General features: G+C 37.1%; 1 protein-coding gene across 4 annotated transcripts in view; it reads right to left on the bottom strand.

Annotated features, from left to right (window-relative positions):
- Positions 1-17,149, bottom strand: part of fhit (fragile histidine triad diadenosine triphosphatase) — a 393,746-nt gene that overhangs the window by 3,081 nt on the left and 373,516 nt on the right. For 2 of the 4 annotated variants that reach the window (XM_067505332.1, XM_067505334.1), the window contains 2 exons: positions 5,399-5,509; positions 2,683-3,167 (listed from right to left, as the gene is read on the bottom strand). In XM_067505332.1, coding sequence (XP_067361433.1) covers positions 5,402-5,509 — 108 coding nt within the window. In that variant the 3' untranslated portion in view covers positions 2,683-3,167; positions 5,399-5,401. Of the gene's footprint in view, positions 1-2,682; positions 3,168-5,398; positions 5,510-11,082; positions 11,229-17,149 lie in introns of those variants that run through there. The other 2 variants (XM_067505333.1, XM_067505335.1) reach the window with 2 other exon arrangements.

The raw sequence follows: 17,149 nt of genomic DNA, 5'->3' as shown, positions 1-17,149 counted from the left end.
TGTACCGGTAACATTTCTCCCTTAAGAGTCACGAGTTATAGAATACAGTCTGCTACAGGAACAGCATTTTTAAGTAATGGGGGATGTTGTGTTCTACATTATACCAGCATGTGGTGCTGTCAGCTTGTGCACAAGGAGAAGAAAGTTCCTCACTTTTCCTGATTACCTTACCTTTTCTGATTGATTCTATTTCTTACACATAAATTGTAATTATGATTAATATAAATCTTAATCATCATGTTTATAAAAGCAAGCTTCTTTAAAATTATTTTGAAAATATATTTACGTGATTAAGATGCAGGCACATAAATGCTTAAATCAGTTCAATTTTAAATTGTGATTGATGGTGTGAAAGACAGAAAGATGGATAAAATGACCTTTGCTGTCGGAGCTATAAATAACACAGACTAGTGTGGGTCTGGGGTACAACAAATTTTAGGAGGAAAGAAAAAAGCTGAAACAGCTGCTTGCTTATTGGTTGTGAAGTCCATGAATGATCTGCAAAATCATCCCTCATTATTTATATACAGTCGTATACCTTGGATAAGGGCAATACCTATGTTCCAGAATCCGTGTGTTTGCAGTGTGCACACATTTAATCTCAGGAAATAGTTATCAGTCTGGAAATGAAGGCCTTCCAAACTGTTTTTATGCATGTAATAATTCAGAAATGTTAAACCACTGCACTAATGCAAACACAAACAAAAAAGCAGCAGGACCTTGATCACAATTGATGAAAAACAATGAGGCATGGCCACTAGCGATAAATGCGTTAAACTATTGGTAATATCAAGCTCCTAACTGTCCTTGTGGTAGAGCCGACATGTGTATGATTGTGGATGCTGCTGCTGATTAATTAATTTAAGCAGCTTGAAAGAGAAATGTGGGATTTAACAGACCCCCTTGTACTGTTATTAAAAACTGCTTCAGTTCAAGAACGGGAGAGAGTGGCTGCTGTATTTTATCTTCACATTTTAACAGTTATAGACACCTTTTGTATTTTCTAAGTTATATTGTTTATGGCATGATTTACTTTACCTGTTTTTATTGTTCACCTGCCACCTGCTTGCCCTTGTGTTCCTTTCCTGCATTTACTGAATCCTACCCTTTGTTTACCTTTGTGTTAGAATTGAAATACAGATATTTGCAAAAGGAAAACGTACCTCCCAAGTGAGACACTTGGGATGGGATGCCTTCCTCACCGTAAGTCAAGCAAGTGAAAAAATCAGAACACTATCTTGTGGTTACACTATTTGCAGGTCAGAAAAATTAAAAAGGGTTCAAATATGTGTATGAAATAATCAATAGAGCGTGTGTACTTTATTTTCAGTGTATTTGTTTAAGATTAACGTTTAAAGCTAGAGCACTGCAGACTCACTTAGCACACCAGGTATTGCCGTGTCTTTATCCTGGTGAGCTTCTGTAAAAATCTAGCTTTCCTAACTTACTTTATTTAGTTAAATTAACTGTTATCAACAACATACACTTCATACTAGTGTTCATCACGTTAGAGGTAATGGCAAGGTGAACAAAGCCAGCCAAATATAGTTTAAGCTAAATGAAAGTCAGTCACAGTGCCAACAAATGGGGTGACGGTTGCTCAGTTGGTAGAGTGGCCGCCTACCAACCATGGGGTCAGTGGTTCACGCCCTGCTCTTCTTGACCACATGTTGAAGTGTCCCTGGGCAAGAAGCTGAACTCCCAACAGCCCAGTGGGAGACACCAATTTATAAAAATGTGTCTAGAAAAAGTAACCGTACTGGGCTTTATAAAAACAATTGGTTTTCATGGTTTTATCATGTAAATGAGATGACTGTTTAAGAATTTACAACTCAGACATATAAAGTTGAAAGTAATGCCACATAGTTGGCCAATAAATGTGTTGTTTTATTCCAGTTTACTTTTTTTAAGCAATTTGTTTGCATGTTTTCTAAAGCAAGGTTAATTAACTCACTAGAGTATGTATGTAAACATTTGGAAAAAAAATATTTCTTCACTTTGTCATAAGTAGATGTGGATCAGAGAATCTTAATTTAAAAATCAAGAAGGTCGAGTCACTTGTAATACTTCTAGGTCTAGGTCCACACTATTACCCAAAACCTTTCTTTCCTTGCTTTGTTTATCCATTATTATCATCCACATTCTCTACTAATAACGTGCTGAATATTTTAGTGTGCATTCAAATTAAATATAATGAAAACAGCATGACAGGCAAGCAGCAGCTAAACAATTAAAATGGGTTTGATCTTGAATTAAACTATATGTTTTTACTTTGATGTAACATTTTTATGTCACATCCTAACTTGACACAGCTTTAATTACATTCGTATTTAAGAGAAATGCAGAACATGTCCAACTGTTACAAGTAAATACTGGAACTGTTTTTTTTTTTTTTTTGAGGAATTTAACTGACCTCTCACATACAGGCCTGAAGCAAATTAATACAATTGCTAATTTTGATAAACTATTTACATATTGATAAATTACTGCCTACTCTTTAGATATCAACAAAATAATAAATGTTCATTCCAGAGCTCAGAGGTTTATTAATGTTTCTATAACCAGCATATTATTTGTTTGTTTTTTCAATAACATTAATAACTAATAGATTTAAATGTCTGTCAGGTAAAGACCTACTGTTAAGGTATTGTTTGTTTGAAAGAATGATAAACGGTAATGATAAACTGTTTTATTTTAATTTTATTTTGATTAGGGAATCCAACCCCAATTCCCAAAAGTTTGGGAGGATGTGTAAAACATAAACAAAAACAAATCTCAAAAAAGTAGCTGTATGCTCCTCCATTTCTTTTTGATTTGCAGGAATTAGTTTTTCAGCCTTTTTGTTGCCCCTCTTTCAACGTTTTTGAGATGTGTTGCTGCCTTCAAATTCAAAATGAGCTTATAATGTCCTTGAAATGGTAAAATGTCTAAGTTTCAACATCTCATATGTTGCTTCTGATATGTTCTATTGTGAATAAAATATGGGTTAATGAGATTTGCAAATCATTGCATTCTGTTTATTTTTACATTTAACCATCCTCCAAACATTTTTGTTCAATAGGGGTTGTACATCAAACAGATGTGTACAAACAAAAGTATTAATATCAACTGTTGGTATTATCATCCAGTCCATGTTGACCCTGGTATCAGATGAACTGGGAACCCTCCTGGTGAGAAATGCAAACACAATTTTAGTCATTTTTGTTGAAGTTCTTTGCATTTTACTGTAATTGTGTGCTGTGAGATAAAAATGTTTTTATATGTTATTTTATATGTACATAAAATAAATTTGCAATATTATTTTTTTTAACTTAATAACTGACATTTTTGAACCATTTACTACTTGGGAAGAGGAATTTTAATGACACTTAAAGAACGGGGCATTGCTTATTTGCAAAGAGGAAGTGAGTCAGTACTACCAATACTTATAGGACCAATCTAGACAAAGATGTTCAGTAGTTTTATGATTAAGGCATGGACATAAAAGACTAAAAGGTTCATAGGAATATGTATTATGGGGTGCCTGATATATCATAAAGTCACAAGTCATATTAAAAATACAAGTTCAAAACATATATATTTTTTCTTTTTAAGATACATTGGTTTATTTAAGAGAAATTGAATGAAGTTGTCTGGAGCCACACTCCTGTTCAGAAATGTGCAGTAATTTGTGCACATTCCTGGCCAACCACCAAAAAACAGGAGAAAAAGAGGACGACATAAAAGCTAAGTGAGATTTACGCAGAAATTACAAGTCGTGGAAAATGGAGACTTCCTGAAGCACAAAATCAACATGGCGCATATGTGTTGACAATGTTTCAGTGTTTTGAACCATCTGACACAGTTAATATGGCGACATCTGCTGCAAAATCATTAATATTACATCTGAATAGGCAAAATCAATGATGAGTGTTCATTATAATACAGGATGTTTTAAGCTGTCATTGTTGTGATTTTTTTAATAAAGTCTGTATAATTAAAATAAATTAAATTTCAATAGACTGCAACTTTGAATGATCAGAAAAAGCAGTTCATATGATGTTCAAAATCAGCGTGACATGTTTCTAATACAAGTGTCATAAAGCTTCATTTATGGTGGTCATGATATTTTTTGCATTATATGGTGAGGCTGTAAAACACCTTGTTGTGATAATTCTGCTTGATACTCTTTCAAGTAGTCTGCTTCCAGCATAACATCACTAGAAATTATCCAACAAATCCAGTGACGGAGGACAGCACGGCTGCTTTGGAAGCCACAGAAAAATGCAGTGCTTGTCTGGAGGAAGATAGCAGCACAATCCCAATGTCATGGCAATATTAAGTGTGCATCTATGATACACACATTGTGTCTCGTTCATCTTGCTTTTTTTTTTAGGAGTATGGAGAATGACCTGAGTAAATGGGGTCAGTAGTTGATGCGTCACTAAACTGTGAAACATCCAGGTTATAACCCTTTGCAGTTTGCAAAATTTAAAATAGTTAGATCCTAGTGCACTCTTTTGCCCACCACCATTTTAGACTGTATGAAAAGTGTCTCCAGTTCACTGCAGCAGGACACCTCTTGAATAACAGAGGTGGCTAAAGCCTTTGATTTCAGACGTCCTGTGCCAGAGCGCAGTATTGTTATGCACAACCACTGACCATCTTAACATTTATTAAATCATGTGCAAATGATAGCAACAGAATAAACACACATACCTCTATATTTCATACAGGTCAGTTAGGACTCAACATGCTGCCTCTAATACCAGAAAGGTTCCAGGTCAAATTAAACCTTTGCACCCAGATGTTTTTTCCAACAGTTTTTATTTTGTCAATGTCTCACAATGCAAATGCTGCTATGGTTATATAGTATTTCAACATTAGAGAGTAGAAGTAAGACTGAAAAGCCTTGGACTGATGTGATCATTAAACAGCTTCACCAAATAATTGTTAGGATACTGTGCAAATACCTAGGTTGTTCCGGTGCACTCTGGCAGCACTAGTAGAGTCACACATATTGTTCATTGTTGATATTATTTTTCTTTGTGATTGTGTTTGCAACAGATGCTAAATAAATGGACTTTTGGAAAGAAATAACAATTATTATAATGTATATTTGGGTGAATAGCAATCAGGAGCTTGCCGACCTGCATTCCTGGTGACTGGAAGCGGATCCGAAGTATGTTTTTGCACAGTGAACCACGCTGGATGGTTGGAGACTTTTAAAGCAGCAGGTCTGGCCAGCAATTGTTTTCAGTAGTTGGGTTTTTACTATTTGTGATGTATATGAATATGAAGTATATACCCTTTAATAACTACATTTCAATTAACCAACCAAATTTGATTTTTCATTCAAAAAGGGCATCAAAGGCTGAAGTGATTCTAGGTAGTAATATAGTTGATAATTGAAACTTACCATTTAAAACTTCTCAAGCTGTTTTCTAAGATCTGAAGCTTCAGCTGCCATCTCTTCCTCTGATCTCCATTTGGAGGGAGGGTCTCCATTTTCACGATCATGCTTCTGCAACTACAAAAAGCATAAAGTACAATGTCAGTTCTGTTTATTTATTTACTTATTTATTTACTTTTGAAAAATTGTGTGAACGTCCTAAAGTAAAACAGACCTTGTCCTTGTGTCTCTATCTCCATAAAGTTATATTATGCTACTCTACACTTGATCAAGACTCTTAAGAACACACAGTATACTTTATAATGGGCCATTAAAATCTAGGAAAAGAAGGTGGTCAGTTCTTAACACTACCTTGTTATTACACTTGATCAGTTTAGAATAACAGTAATATGACTTCCCCATACACCTACCAGCCACAACATCTACACCACCTTGTAGTTTTAATGTTGATTAAACAAATACAGAAGCAGCTTGTGGTAGTATGTTGTGGTGATAATAAAGCCTGACTTTATGAACTGCAAAGATTTCCTTTATTATCAAACAAGCCAACAAGCAGTGTCTTTCTTTTTAAATAGGGGGCCAAATAATGAACTACCTCTTCTTATAATGCACCCCAGTAAGACTCCACTACACACTTCGACCTCAGTAATAAAGTCATAGTAGAATTACCTTTTTGAAAGTTTTAACCTAAAAACTGGGAAATTATACCTATGTAAAAGTAGAATTCATGGCAGAGCCACTATACTGGATTGCGTTAGTTGCAACTGTTTGCAATGTCCTTGTGTTCTTCATAAAGTGGTAATTAAATGTCACCTTATCAAATATCAAAAACAATATTTTTACATTGAAAAAACATACAAAGCAATAGAGCAAAAAGTAAGGGCAACTGGTTTAACCACCTTTTGTAGCAGTATCATCAAGCAAGTACTTCTTGCAACAGGTTGCAGTTTTACACAGTATAACATTACTAAAAAGGCACTGTGATACCCTCCACTTAATAACAATACTATTCCCAATTGTATTAGTATTAGTACTATTAGAACAGCTGTATTGTAAGAAAAAGATACAGTGAATGTGGCGCAGGAGGTAGCTCCGACTCCTCTGGTCACATGTCGAAGTGTCTTTGAGCAAGACACTAAACCCCAACTTAGTTGCCCATGGTGATTGGAGGCCAGCTGCATAGCAGCCACTTCATCGGTTTGTGAGTGTGTGTGAATGTGACTGCAAATGGTTGAATAGGAAGCAGTGTAAAGCACTTTGAGTGCCAATAGGTAGAAAAGCTCCACACCACAAAACGTGTTTGTAAAAGAACAATGCAACCTGTTCTTATTCCCGTTATGTCATAATTGTCATACCCTTGGAGATGCAAAGACTCTCCAACTGACTACTAGTAATTTGTACATTGGACTTTAGAGTAGGTAGAAGGGCTGAGGGCTTCAGCATCTCATACAGCCAAAGGATCTCCTACTATCACATTTGTTCACCTGGAGATATTTTCAGTTTTGAATAGTAGCACAATGAGCTGAAGACGAGTACTAGTGGCGCACTTGGTTCCTACTTTAACCTGTACACTGTGCTACATTTTTATTAGGGAAAACTAAACAAGCAGAAATGTTAAATGCACCTATATAGCACTTTCCTACCTATTAGTACTCAAAGCGCTTTATACTACTTCTCATTTGCTCATTCACACTCACAATCCCACAAACACTTACACCGATGGGGGAGCTGCTATGCAGCTGGCCAACACTCACTGGGAGCAACTCATTTGGGGTTTAGTGTCTTGCTCAAGGACACTTCGACATGTGAGCAGAGAAGCCAAACCAACAACTGCAGGATTGGTGAATGACTGCTCTACCTCCTGCACCACAGTCACACCCTTCTTTGAGACCAGAGTGAGGGAGAGGGAGAGAGAGAGAAAGAGATAAAAGTTCAGATGGTGTGTGTGGGCAGACTGAAATCATATGATTAAAACATACAATACACTGTCCATGGCCATTTACTAGTGATGTGTATTGGATTCCTCATCTAGCTTTTACCGCATTTCTATCTCTCCCAGATCTCCTAAGACTAAAATAGATGGCAGCTGGGGGTGAAAAATCTCTCAATCTTGGGTGGTAATTAGCAGTGGCAACCAGGCCCTTTGCCAGACATATTTCCATAAATCTAATTAGCAGAAAACTTGATAAGTGTCTCTAGCTTTATTTTTTAAAGGGGTTTGATAACATGAAATCTTGGCAATCTTGGCTCACCTCACCTCATTATGGATAGAATTCTACATGTAATATCATATCATAAAGTCAGCATATAAGACATATTTTCCTGTGTAAAGTCTAACCTGTAGAAATACTGCTCATAATTTCTACTTAACCACTGGACTGAGTGAAATAAATCTTGTAAACATTGTCGTGGCTGGTGAACTGCTGCAGGCAATTTGCACCTAAATGGATAAATATTGTATTGAAAAGTTGTGAAAATACGTCATCTGGACCAAAGTGGTGGATATTGCCATTTCAAAAGAAATAATACCACTAGAATGGCAAATAACTTACTTTGAACAAATCCATCTGCATAGCAGTTGAGCAAACTGTTCACACTGAAGACTTATTACAGACTTATTAACTTTGACTATGTTAAGGCAGTAGCTTTGAGAATGACCTGCCAGGGGTGTGACCCGCCATTTGCCCGCTGAAAGCTGGAATAATCTTCAGCCCCTCTGCAACCGTTAACAGGGTAAGCACATGTGGAAATGAATGACGGATGAATGGATGTCACTGTTGTTAACAATTTACTGAATGTTACTCTTGTGCTGCATACATATAAAGCTTTTTCTTATAAAGCAATAAATGTAATTTTCCTTTTGAAAAGAGTGCTTATCAATGAGAATGGTGATTAAGGAAAACCAGAATTATGTTTTTTAAAAAGGAATTTTCCTAAAAATGGCTGAAACATACATTCATTACATACATTCACAGTAGAAATTTCTGTAGCACTGGATTCAGTGTATAGCTCTTTCTGCAGACATTTTTCAAAGTGGAGAAGGAAATATCAGTTGAGTGAGAGAAATAAATTGCACTTGGTTAACCTCTGGCAACCCCATTTTCTCCTGTAGTTTCTGAGTGTTGGATGGCACACAGGCCGCAACCTTTTACGTCAGACAGGACACGCTTTCATTAAACAGTGACCCCACAGAGTGACCGAGAGGTCAATGTGACCTTGGTACCATCCACAGAATAGATAACAAGCCTTCCATAGATACTGTAGCCTGCTGTCAATACACTGTACTCACAGACATTAATTGTGAGATCCATAGTAGGAAGGCCAAACATGCATAAATCCTGAATGAGACCAGATTGGGTTATGACTCCAGCTTGTCCATCAAACTAAAGTGTAATAATGCTCTTGCCAGTCTATTCTGTATATGCTGTGGTAGTTAGTAAAACAAACATTCCACACCTTACTTAATTTTTCAGGATCTGATAAATGGTGTGCACTTACATAGTGCTTTTCTACTTATTGAAAGCCAAAGCTCTTTACACTGCTTGTGCTACTGATTTGTGTTTTGAACATCAAGTAGTCAAGTAGTAGTGAATTTTACTTTGATTATCCCTTGGGTGTCCCCAGAGGGTCTTATAAAACCCTGGCCTCCCTTGGAGACAAGTGGCTTGGCAGCCTGTTGGCTTGCATGCTCTTTGTTGCTGAACTTTTACCTGCTTTGTAGTTGCCTTGTTTTGTTATGTTACTTTATGTTCACTCATCCATGCATGCACAAATCACTGATGGGCCTGACAAAGTTATTTTAAGTTGTTTAGCCTTGTTTTTGCTATAATAAAGTTCTTAATTTGGCCTTCACATTGCGTACTGTCATGGCTGTCGAGCCAGGTCAGGTCGCCAGCCAAACTGAGTGACTAAGAGAGAAGGGCTTTAGTCAGGGTCGTGACACAGAACCCGATGGTCACTCTAAAAGAGCTCCAGCATTTCTCTGTGGAGAGAGGAGAACCTTCCAGAAGAAGAACCATCTCTGCAGCACTGTACCAATCAGGCCTGTAACAAGGCACCACTCATCACGTGGTCAATACCATCCCTTAAATAAACCATGGTGGCGGCAGAATAATGCTGTGGGGATATTTTTCATCAGCAGGAACTACGAGACTAGTCAGGATGGAGGAAAAGATGAATGCAACAATGTACAGAGAAACCCTTGTTAGAAACTTTTTCCAGAGCACTCTGGACCTCAGACTGGGGTGACGGTTCATCTCTCATGATGATCGCAAGCACACAGCCAAGATAAGAAAGGAGTGGCTACAAGATAACTCGGTGAATGTCTTTGAATGGCCCAGCCAGAGCACAGACTTGAACCCAATTGAACCCGTTTCAGTTTTCGTTTAGGATAAAATATATCAACGAACAGAGTAATGTGAAAAACAATCTATGGATCAGGAAGATCCAACATATCAAAACTACACTTTATTAAGATAGCTCACAAACTAGCTCACAAAATATGTGAGCTAGTGGAAATTTTGATTGGTGTGTCTGTCTTTCTGTGACAACAATGTCTGGAGACAATAGTAGAAATAATAAAAAATCGTTCAAGTCACTGTCCAATGATCATCACGCAACAAGTGCAGAAAGGAATCCTTGATGTTCTAAAGTGTTAACTGTGTTTGGGCTACATCAATGCAGAGCAGGGTGAAGTAAAACCATACTAAAAATAATGAGAGAAACTCACTTGAGTGTACAGTACCATGTACAGATAGACAAGATGATACATATTTCACCATAATGCGGAATTCAGAGGACATTTGCATATTATGCAAGAATGATGTGCATTTATGTTGTAATATACGAGACTTGCAATGCCATGTTTCTCTTTGTCCACTTTGTCTGTTAGCATTTGATCACTTCCTACTTAATGCAGAATTTATATTAAGCAGGACACACTTCTCTGTCTGCACTGATTTAATGTTCAGTGTTTCGAATACTCTGGCAGTGACTGTAATTATTCTGACGTCTCAGCGAGCTTTGTTACTTGGTATATTTGATGTTGAAAAATTCTTACCGATAAAACTGTCATCTCCCCTGCCATAAGCTATCTGAGAAACAGAAAGATGCAGGACCCACATAGTAACACCATTTGCTTTTGATAATTGACAGGTCAACTTAGTGACTCCCAAAATCAGTGGCTGTAAATAAAAATAACTTTTCACATTTACTTTCTTAAGTAGATTGGTCAGTTTTAATTTGTTTAAACTAATCTCGAGGTCTCTCTTTTTAGCTTTTACATACTGTGAAATGGGACCCATTTTGTAGATTATATTATTTTATTATGAAATTTTATGATTAGGAATGTTGCCATCATTTTTAGTGGAACTGATCCTGATCCAAGTTTTTAATATTGGGCATCTATCAATGCCAGTTTGATTGTATGCTTAAATGCACAGTGTACAGTAGAACTAAATCTTTATTAAATATGTATCTGAAATATTTAAATATCTTAATGGGTTTGTTAATCTAAAAAACACATTTTACAGTCTGCCAGATTAAACTGGAAATCAGGATTAACAAAAGAATAACTGGCGGAATACAACAATACAACAAATACAACAAATAAATACAACAATACAAACTGACAAGAAGGAATTGTACAAAATTGAAATTGCCTGTTACTCTACAGGAACCAAAAAACAATGGTCGTGAAAGGATGTTTATGTCGGATTATGCTTCTCAATCGATACAGACCACTGCAGAGAAGGTTGTTATGGAAGTGTAGCTCCCAGAGGCACACAGAGCCGTGGATCTGCTCACCTCCCATATCTCAACAATGTGTTGTGTGGAGCTGCATGTTGAAAAAGTAATTGATTATTATCACAAGGTGGGGAGGTGGGATTAAAACCGAAAGCAAGAGACACAACAAAAATTTTAAAAAACGAAAAAAAACCCAAAAACAGATATATAGATATATAGATAGACAGACAGTGTTAAATTTTCACAATTAAAAACAGACCTTATTTTTAAGGAACCAATTGATCCAAAGTTCCTGGTACAAAAATATGCTGACAACAGCCATAGCTGCAGGTATTATATTGTCAGGTTGTCTGTCCTTCCTTCCCATTGTTCTGAACATGATAGGCTATAAGATATAGCTTGAAATTTGGCACTTGAAGTCAAGGATAAACTGATTAGAATTTGGTGTCCAGATGTCAAAGGTCACACTTTTACATATCAAATCTGTTCCTAACATCAATGCCATTTATGTGAACACAATGTAACAGTAATATCTTGTAAGAATTTCTTCAAATTTGGCACAAATTTCCAACCGGACTCAAGGACAAAGGAATTAGATTTTAGGAGGTCAATGTTAAGGTCACTATGAGACCTAATCTTTCTATTGTTGTGATCGCAAGTTCAGTGAATTTCTTAGAATTTGCCACAAATTTGTACTTATTTAAAGATGACTTGATTAGATTTTGTTAGTTAGAGGTCAAAAATTTAAGTTTTTCCATGAAGGAATTTTCTTCAGATTTAAAACCAGTTGGAATCAAGGATGAACTCCTTGTGCTTTGGTGGACAAAGGTCAAGTTGATAACGTAATGTTTGTCCCATTTATCCCTCCCAATAATGCGAACACGCTATCACAGTAATGTCATGTCATGTGATGATGTTTGGAGTTCAAACACCGAGGTCACTTCACCTAGATCCATTCTTTTGAATGTAATATCTTAGGAAAGGGTTGAGAACACTTCTTTAAATTTGACACAATCAGCTATCAGGCTCTGGTGGTCAAAGGCCAAATATCAAGGCCACTGTGAGCTCACTCTGACCTTATTTCTTTCACATTTTTGTAAATGGAACATCATAGGCACCACCTGATGCAATTTCTTCAAAATTGGCACAAGCATCCAAAAGGCCTCAAGAATAAACTTATTTTTTGTGGCCAAAGGTCAACGTCACTGTTAGCTTATGTCCAGCCTGTGCCCATGAATGCTTTATCTCAAAAATACCTGGAGGGAATTTCACATATGTGGGACAAATGTACACATGGATCAACTAATTGCACTAAATGAGTCTGGACATACATAGATGTAAACTACAACTTGCCCGGTTCACATAAGTATACAGTTTTTATGTTTTATATAAATTAAACATTAACTGCTTGCTGAATGGTATAATGAATAGCACCTGAGTTCAGTAAATCCATGAATTTGCCACCCTCAGTGTCTGATCTCACAGTGTGCCTAAAATATTTTTACTAGCTAGCTGTGAGGGACAGCAGCACTGCAACAGCAGCAGGTTGCAAGCAAAGCAGTTTAGTAGAGGAGGGATTAAATGTTGATAGCTTTGATTTAGCTGACACAGATTTTATACAATATGCCTGGTCTCAATATGTCAGAATCAGCTCAGGACTTATTTAGACAGCCTTTTAAATTAAGGGATAAGGCAAGTAAATGAAGGATCAAACGTGGAGGAATGTTGAAATATGGAATTAAATTGGCAATTATGTGTTTATGATTTTGATAGTTTGGGAGTTCAAGGTGCACTATATAAATCCACAATATGCTTTTTTTCTGTCACAGGAGTTTCTTGACCTTTTTCTGAAGGTCTCAAAGACTTTATCTTGACTTTTTTATACATGCCCAACACTCATTCTTAGAAACACTGTTAGCCCAAAGCCTCCATTTTGGTCCACAGAGTGCTGCCACATTAATATAGGTGATCTAGGCTATACAAGGATGGCAAAATTTTGGCCAAGCAAAATATGTAGCCTATGGATCAGTGAAAAATGTGTCAGTCATGCTGCAGGGTCAGCACTGGCAACTGTACAGTGGTTGCCTATGGACAATAGGGCAGACGGTTCATGTGGACTGCCCAACCCCAGCTGTGTGGTGTATATCTAAGTGCTAGTCTGGTCAGAAAGGGCATCAACATGTAAACCCATGATCCACTGGGGCAACCCCAAGCTTGCAGAATATCAGTGTCAGCACTGTCAGTGTCAGTGCTGCACCTGCTCAAACTTTTAAAAGGTAAGTTATGTTTTATTTCCTTTCTAGTTGTCATTTAAGTTGTTGAATATGTCCAATTCAATTCAACTTTATTTATATAGCACCAATTCACAACAAAGTCATCTCAAGGCACTTTACAGAATAAAGTCAAGATTATAAAGATGTACAGAGAGAACCCAACAATTCCCCCTGGAGCAAGCCCTAGGCAATAGTGGAGAGGAAAAACTCCCTTTAACGGAACAAACCTAGTGCAGAACCAGGCTCAAGGTGGACGGACATCTGCCTTGACTGGTTGGGGTGAGTGGAAAGTGAAGAGAGAAAAGAACAGAGCAACAAAAAGCAACAACAAAACATCGGGCAGGTTGGTAGGACCAGTAGCTTCACGATGGAAAACAAACAGCTTCACATGCAGGGACACATGCAGAAAGGGACAGAGAGGGGGACAGAGAAAGAGAAAGACAACTACGGGAGAAAACACACAGAGTTAATGTCATATAGTGTTGACAATTGTGGGGTGAGAGGAGAGGAGAAAGGAACAAGAGGAGAAAAGGAGCTCAGTGCATTGGGGGCTGGGTCACCCAGCAGTCTAAGCAGTAGAAGAGAGGGTGTCAACTTTCCAAACCTGAACTGGGAGCTGGTTCCACAGGAGAGGACCTTGATAACTAGGGCTCTTCCTTCCATTCTACTTTCTGAGATTGTAGTGGTCTACTGGGATGATATGGTGCTATGAGGTCTTCTATATATGATGGAGCCTGACCGTTCAGAGCTTTATAAGTAAGAAGCAGTTTTTTAAATTCTATTCTTAATTTAATGAGAAGCAAATGGAGAGAAGCTACTGAAGGTGAAATATGATCTCTCTTGCTAATTCCAGTCAGCACTCTTGCTGCAGCATTTTGGATTAATTGCAGGTACGGAATTACACAGTAGTCCAACCTAGAAGTAACAAATCTATGGACTAATTTTTCAGCATCGCTTTGAGACAGGATGCTCCTAATTTTGGCAATGTTCCGTAGGTAGAAGAAGAATGTTCTGGGGATTTTTTTATATGTGAGGTAAAGGACAAATCCTGGTCAAAAAGAACTCCAAGGTTCCTTGCAGTAGTAATAGAGGCCAGACTTATGCCATCTAGAGTAACGATATGGTTGGACATCATATTTCTGAAATTTTGGGCCCAAATATTATGAGTTCAGTTTTGTCTGAGTTTAGAAGTAAAAAATTGTAGGACATCCAGGCCTTTATGTCTTGTAGGCTTGCTTGAAGCTTGATTTTTTCATCTGGTTCCATAGATAGATGTAGCTAGCTATCACCAGCATAGCAATGGAAATTTATTGAGTCTTTTCTAATAATGTTGCCTAAAGGAGACATATAAAAGTAAAAAGTATTGGTCCTAACACAGAATCTTGTGGAACTCCATAGAAGTTCCTTGCAGTAGTACTGGAGCTCTACAGTACAGCTGTACAGGAGGTTAGCCTCCGTGTACATGGAGGATTCATCATTAACATGAACAAATTGAAATCTGTCAGATAGATAAGATTAAAACCAACCTAGTGCAGTTCCTTAAATCCCAATTTCATGTTCCAGTCTCTGTAATAAAATGTTGTGATCAATGGTATCGAATGCAGCAGTAAGATCTGACAGAACAAGTATAGAGATGAGTCCATTATCTGAGGCCATGAGAAGATCGTTGGTGACTTTTACCAGTGCTGTTTCTGTACTATGATAAAGTTTAAATCCATACAAATCCATTCATACAAATTATTCCTGTAAATGTTGTCACATTATTGTTTTGCAACTACTTTTTTAAGGATTTTAGAAATAAAGGGGAGATTAGATATTCATCTGTAATTGGACTAAAACACCTGGGTGAAAACAGGGATTTTTAAGTAGTGGTTTAATTACAGCTACCTTACAGGCCTGTGGTACATAGCCTGTTTCTAAAGATAGGTTGATGATATTGCCATTGCAATAGAGAAGCCATTGCTAACGGATAACTGCTAAGCTAGCGAAGCTAAAATAGGTGAAACATGAGTAAATGTTAGCTGGTTATGTTTTTACAAGATTAGGTTCTTGTGTAAATACAAGCATATGTCACAACTCTGTGAGGAGCTGCAATTAATCAGTAAACAGTCCTTCGGTAGAAACCCAAGAATGTGCAGAAAAAGGGAGTGATGCAATACGCTTACCGCAGGAGTCCACTTGTGGATCAAACACACATGCCACGCAGCGTGGCTCATTGTTGCAAAAGCATAGATTGAACATTACATTCTGTTTTACACACACAAGAAAGTGGTGTGTAGGAGAAATTTGCATGTTTAGTCTGAGGAGGTGGAATTTATTTTGGCAGTAGCTGAGCCATCATGACTCTGCTGTGAAGAACATAAAACCAGGTTATTGTGGTTGGTTTTGTACCCTCTCTAATAACTTACCAATAAGCAGTTATGAGTTTTAATGAAAAAAATCATTGTTGGGCCAGTGACCACTGTTAGCCAATAAGCCAAATATGCCTACGTGCTTAGCAATGAGGCCTGTTGGTTTCCATAAACAGGCCAGAGTGGATTTAGGGTGAATTCATTCTGGCTTTAAAGATAATTATTATTTTTTTTTATATCAAGCTGAAGTACAGTTCAATTAATTGTAAGAAAAATACACAGCTCCTGTGATTATATATCATCTAAAACTATTACAGTAGAGTCTCAGAACAAAAATCATAAACCATATTGCCTCTTTATCACTGTTAGGAGAGCTGGCCATCTCTACAGAATAATGCCAACAACAAAATGGATAACTTCTTGCAGGTCAATGCGTGTTATTTTTCTGTAGGATTGTATTGTTCTTGGGGACTGTATTTTACTGCCAGTTCACTTTTATTTTGGTTTAGAAAAGTGCTAATTTGTTGTAAGCGAATAGTTTGAAAGTAGTTTTTGCTCCGCTACTCAAACAGACACACACACACACACACACACACACACACACACACTTGTTGTACTGAGGATGCTAACTACACTGGCACAGAGGGTTTTGTTGTTCTGAAATTTATGTTAGCCTATTGCACTTTACATTTGCATAATAATATCAACTGTTTTAGAGACAGTGCTTATACATATTAAAGCACTACTTAAGGCTGTGTGGGCATTTCTGAGTGGCTTGCTTGTTCAGCCTTTGTGAACATTATGCCTACTGAGCATAAACTCCCTTTGTGATCACAGTAACTTAAAATTAACTTAAGTTAACAATCGTCGCCAACATGTCAAAATAAGATTGTGTGGATACTGAACAACATGCTACAAGGTTTATTAAGAAAGGGAAACTTCCAAGGTACTAGGAAACATGGAACAACATGTTTTGTTTTTTTTTTCGTTTTTTTTTTGTGGCAGTGCAAAATGGGGCCTATTGTAAATATGAATTCGGCCTACATACACTGTACTTCAGATAGTGAAAATGAATGTCCGATCTTTGTTTTTATTGTGATATTAAGTGCATTACAAAAAGAAAATGTCAAAGCACGAGAGGATAGCTAAAGCACTATATGACTTTGGAGACAGATTCAGGTTTGGTGTGACAGTGCACTTTGTGCTTCCACTATGCACCGCAACTTCTTTTCAGTAATAGCCTAAAGCTTATTCAGAAAATAAGTTGAACTAGAACATTATCATTTTGGATAGTTCATTTTTCCTTCTAACAAAATGAAAATGTTTAAATTAATTTTATTGTTTAATAGGTTTTCAAATTTGATTCCTAGAAATGTTTAGCTGCCATC

This window comes from Channa argus, chromosome 5 (genome assembly GCF_033026475.1).
Source record: "Channa argus isolate prfri chromosome 5, Channa argus male v1.0, whole genome shotgun sequence".
NCBI lineage: Eukaryota > Metazoa > Chordata > Actinopteri > Anabantiformes > Channidae > Channa > Channa argus.
This window is presented reverse-complemented; position numbering and strand designations above follow the sequence as displayed.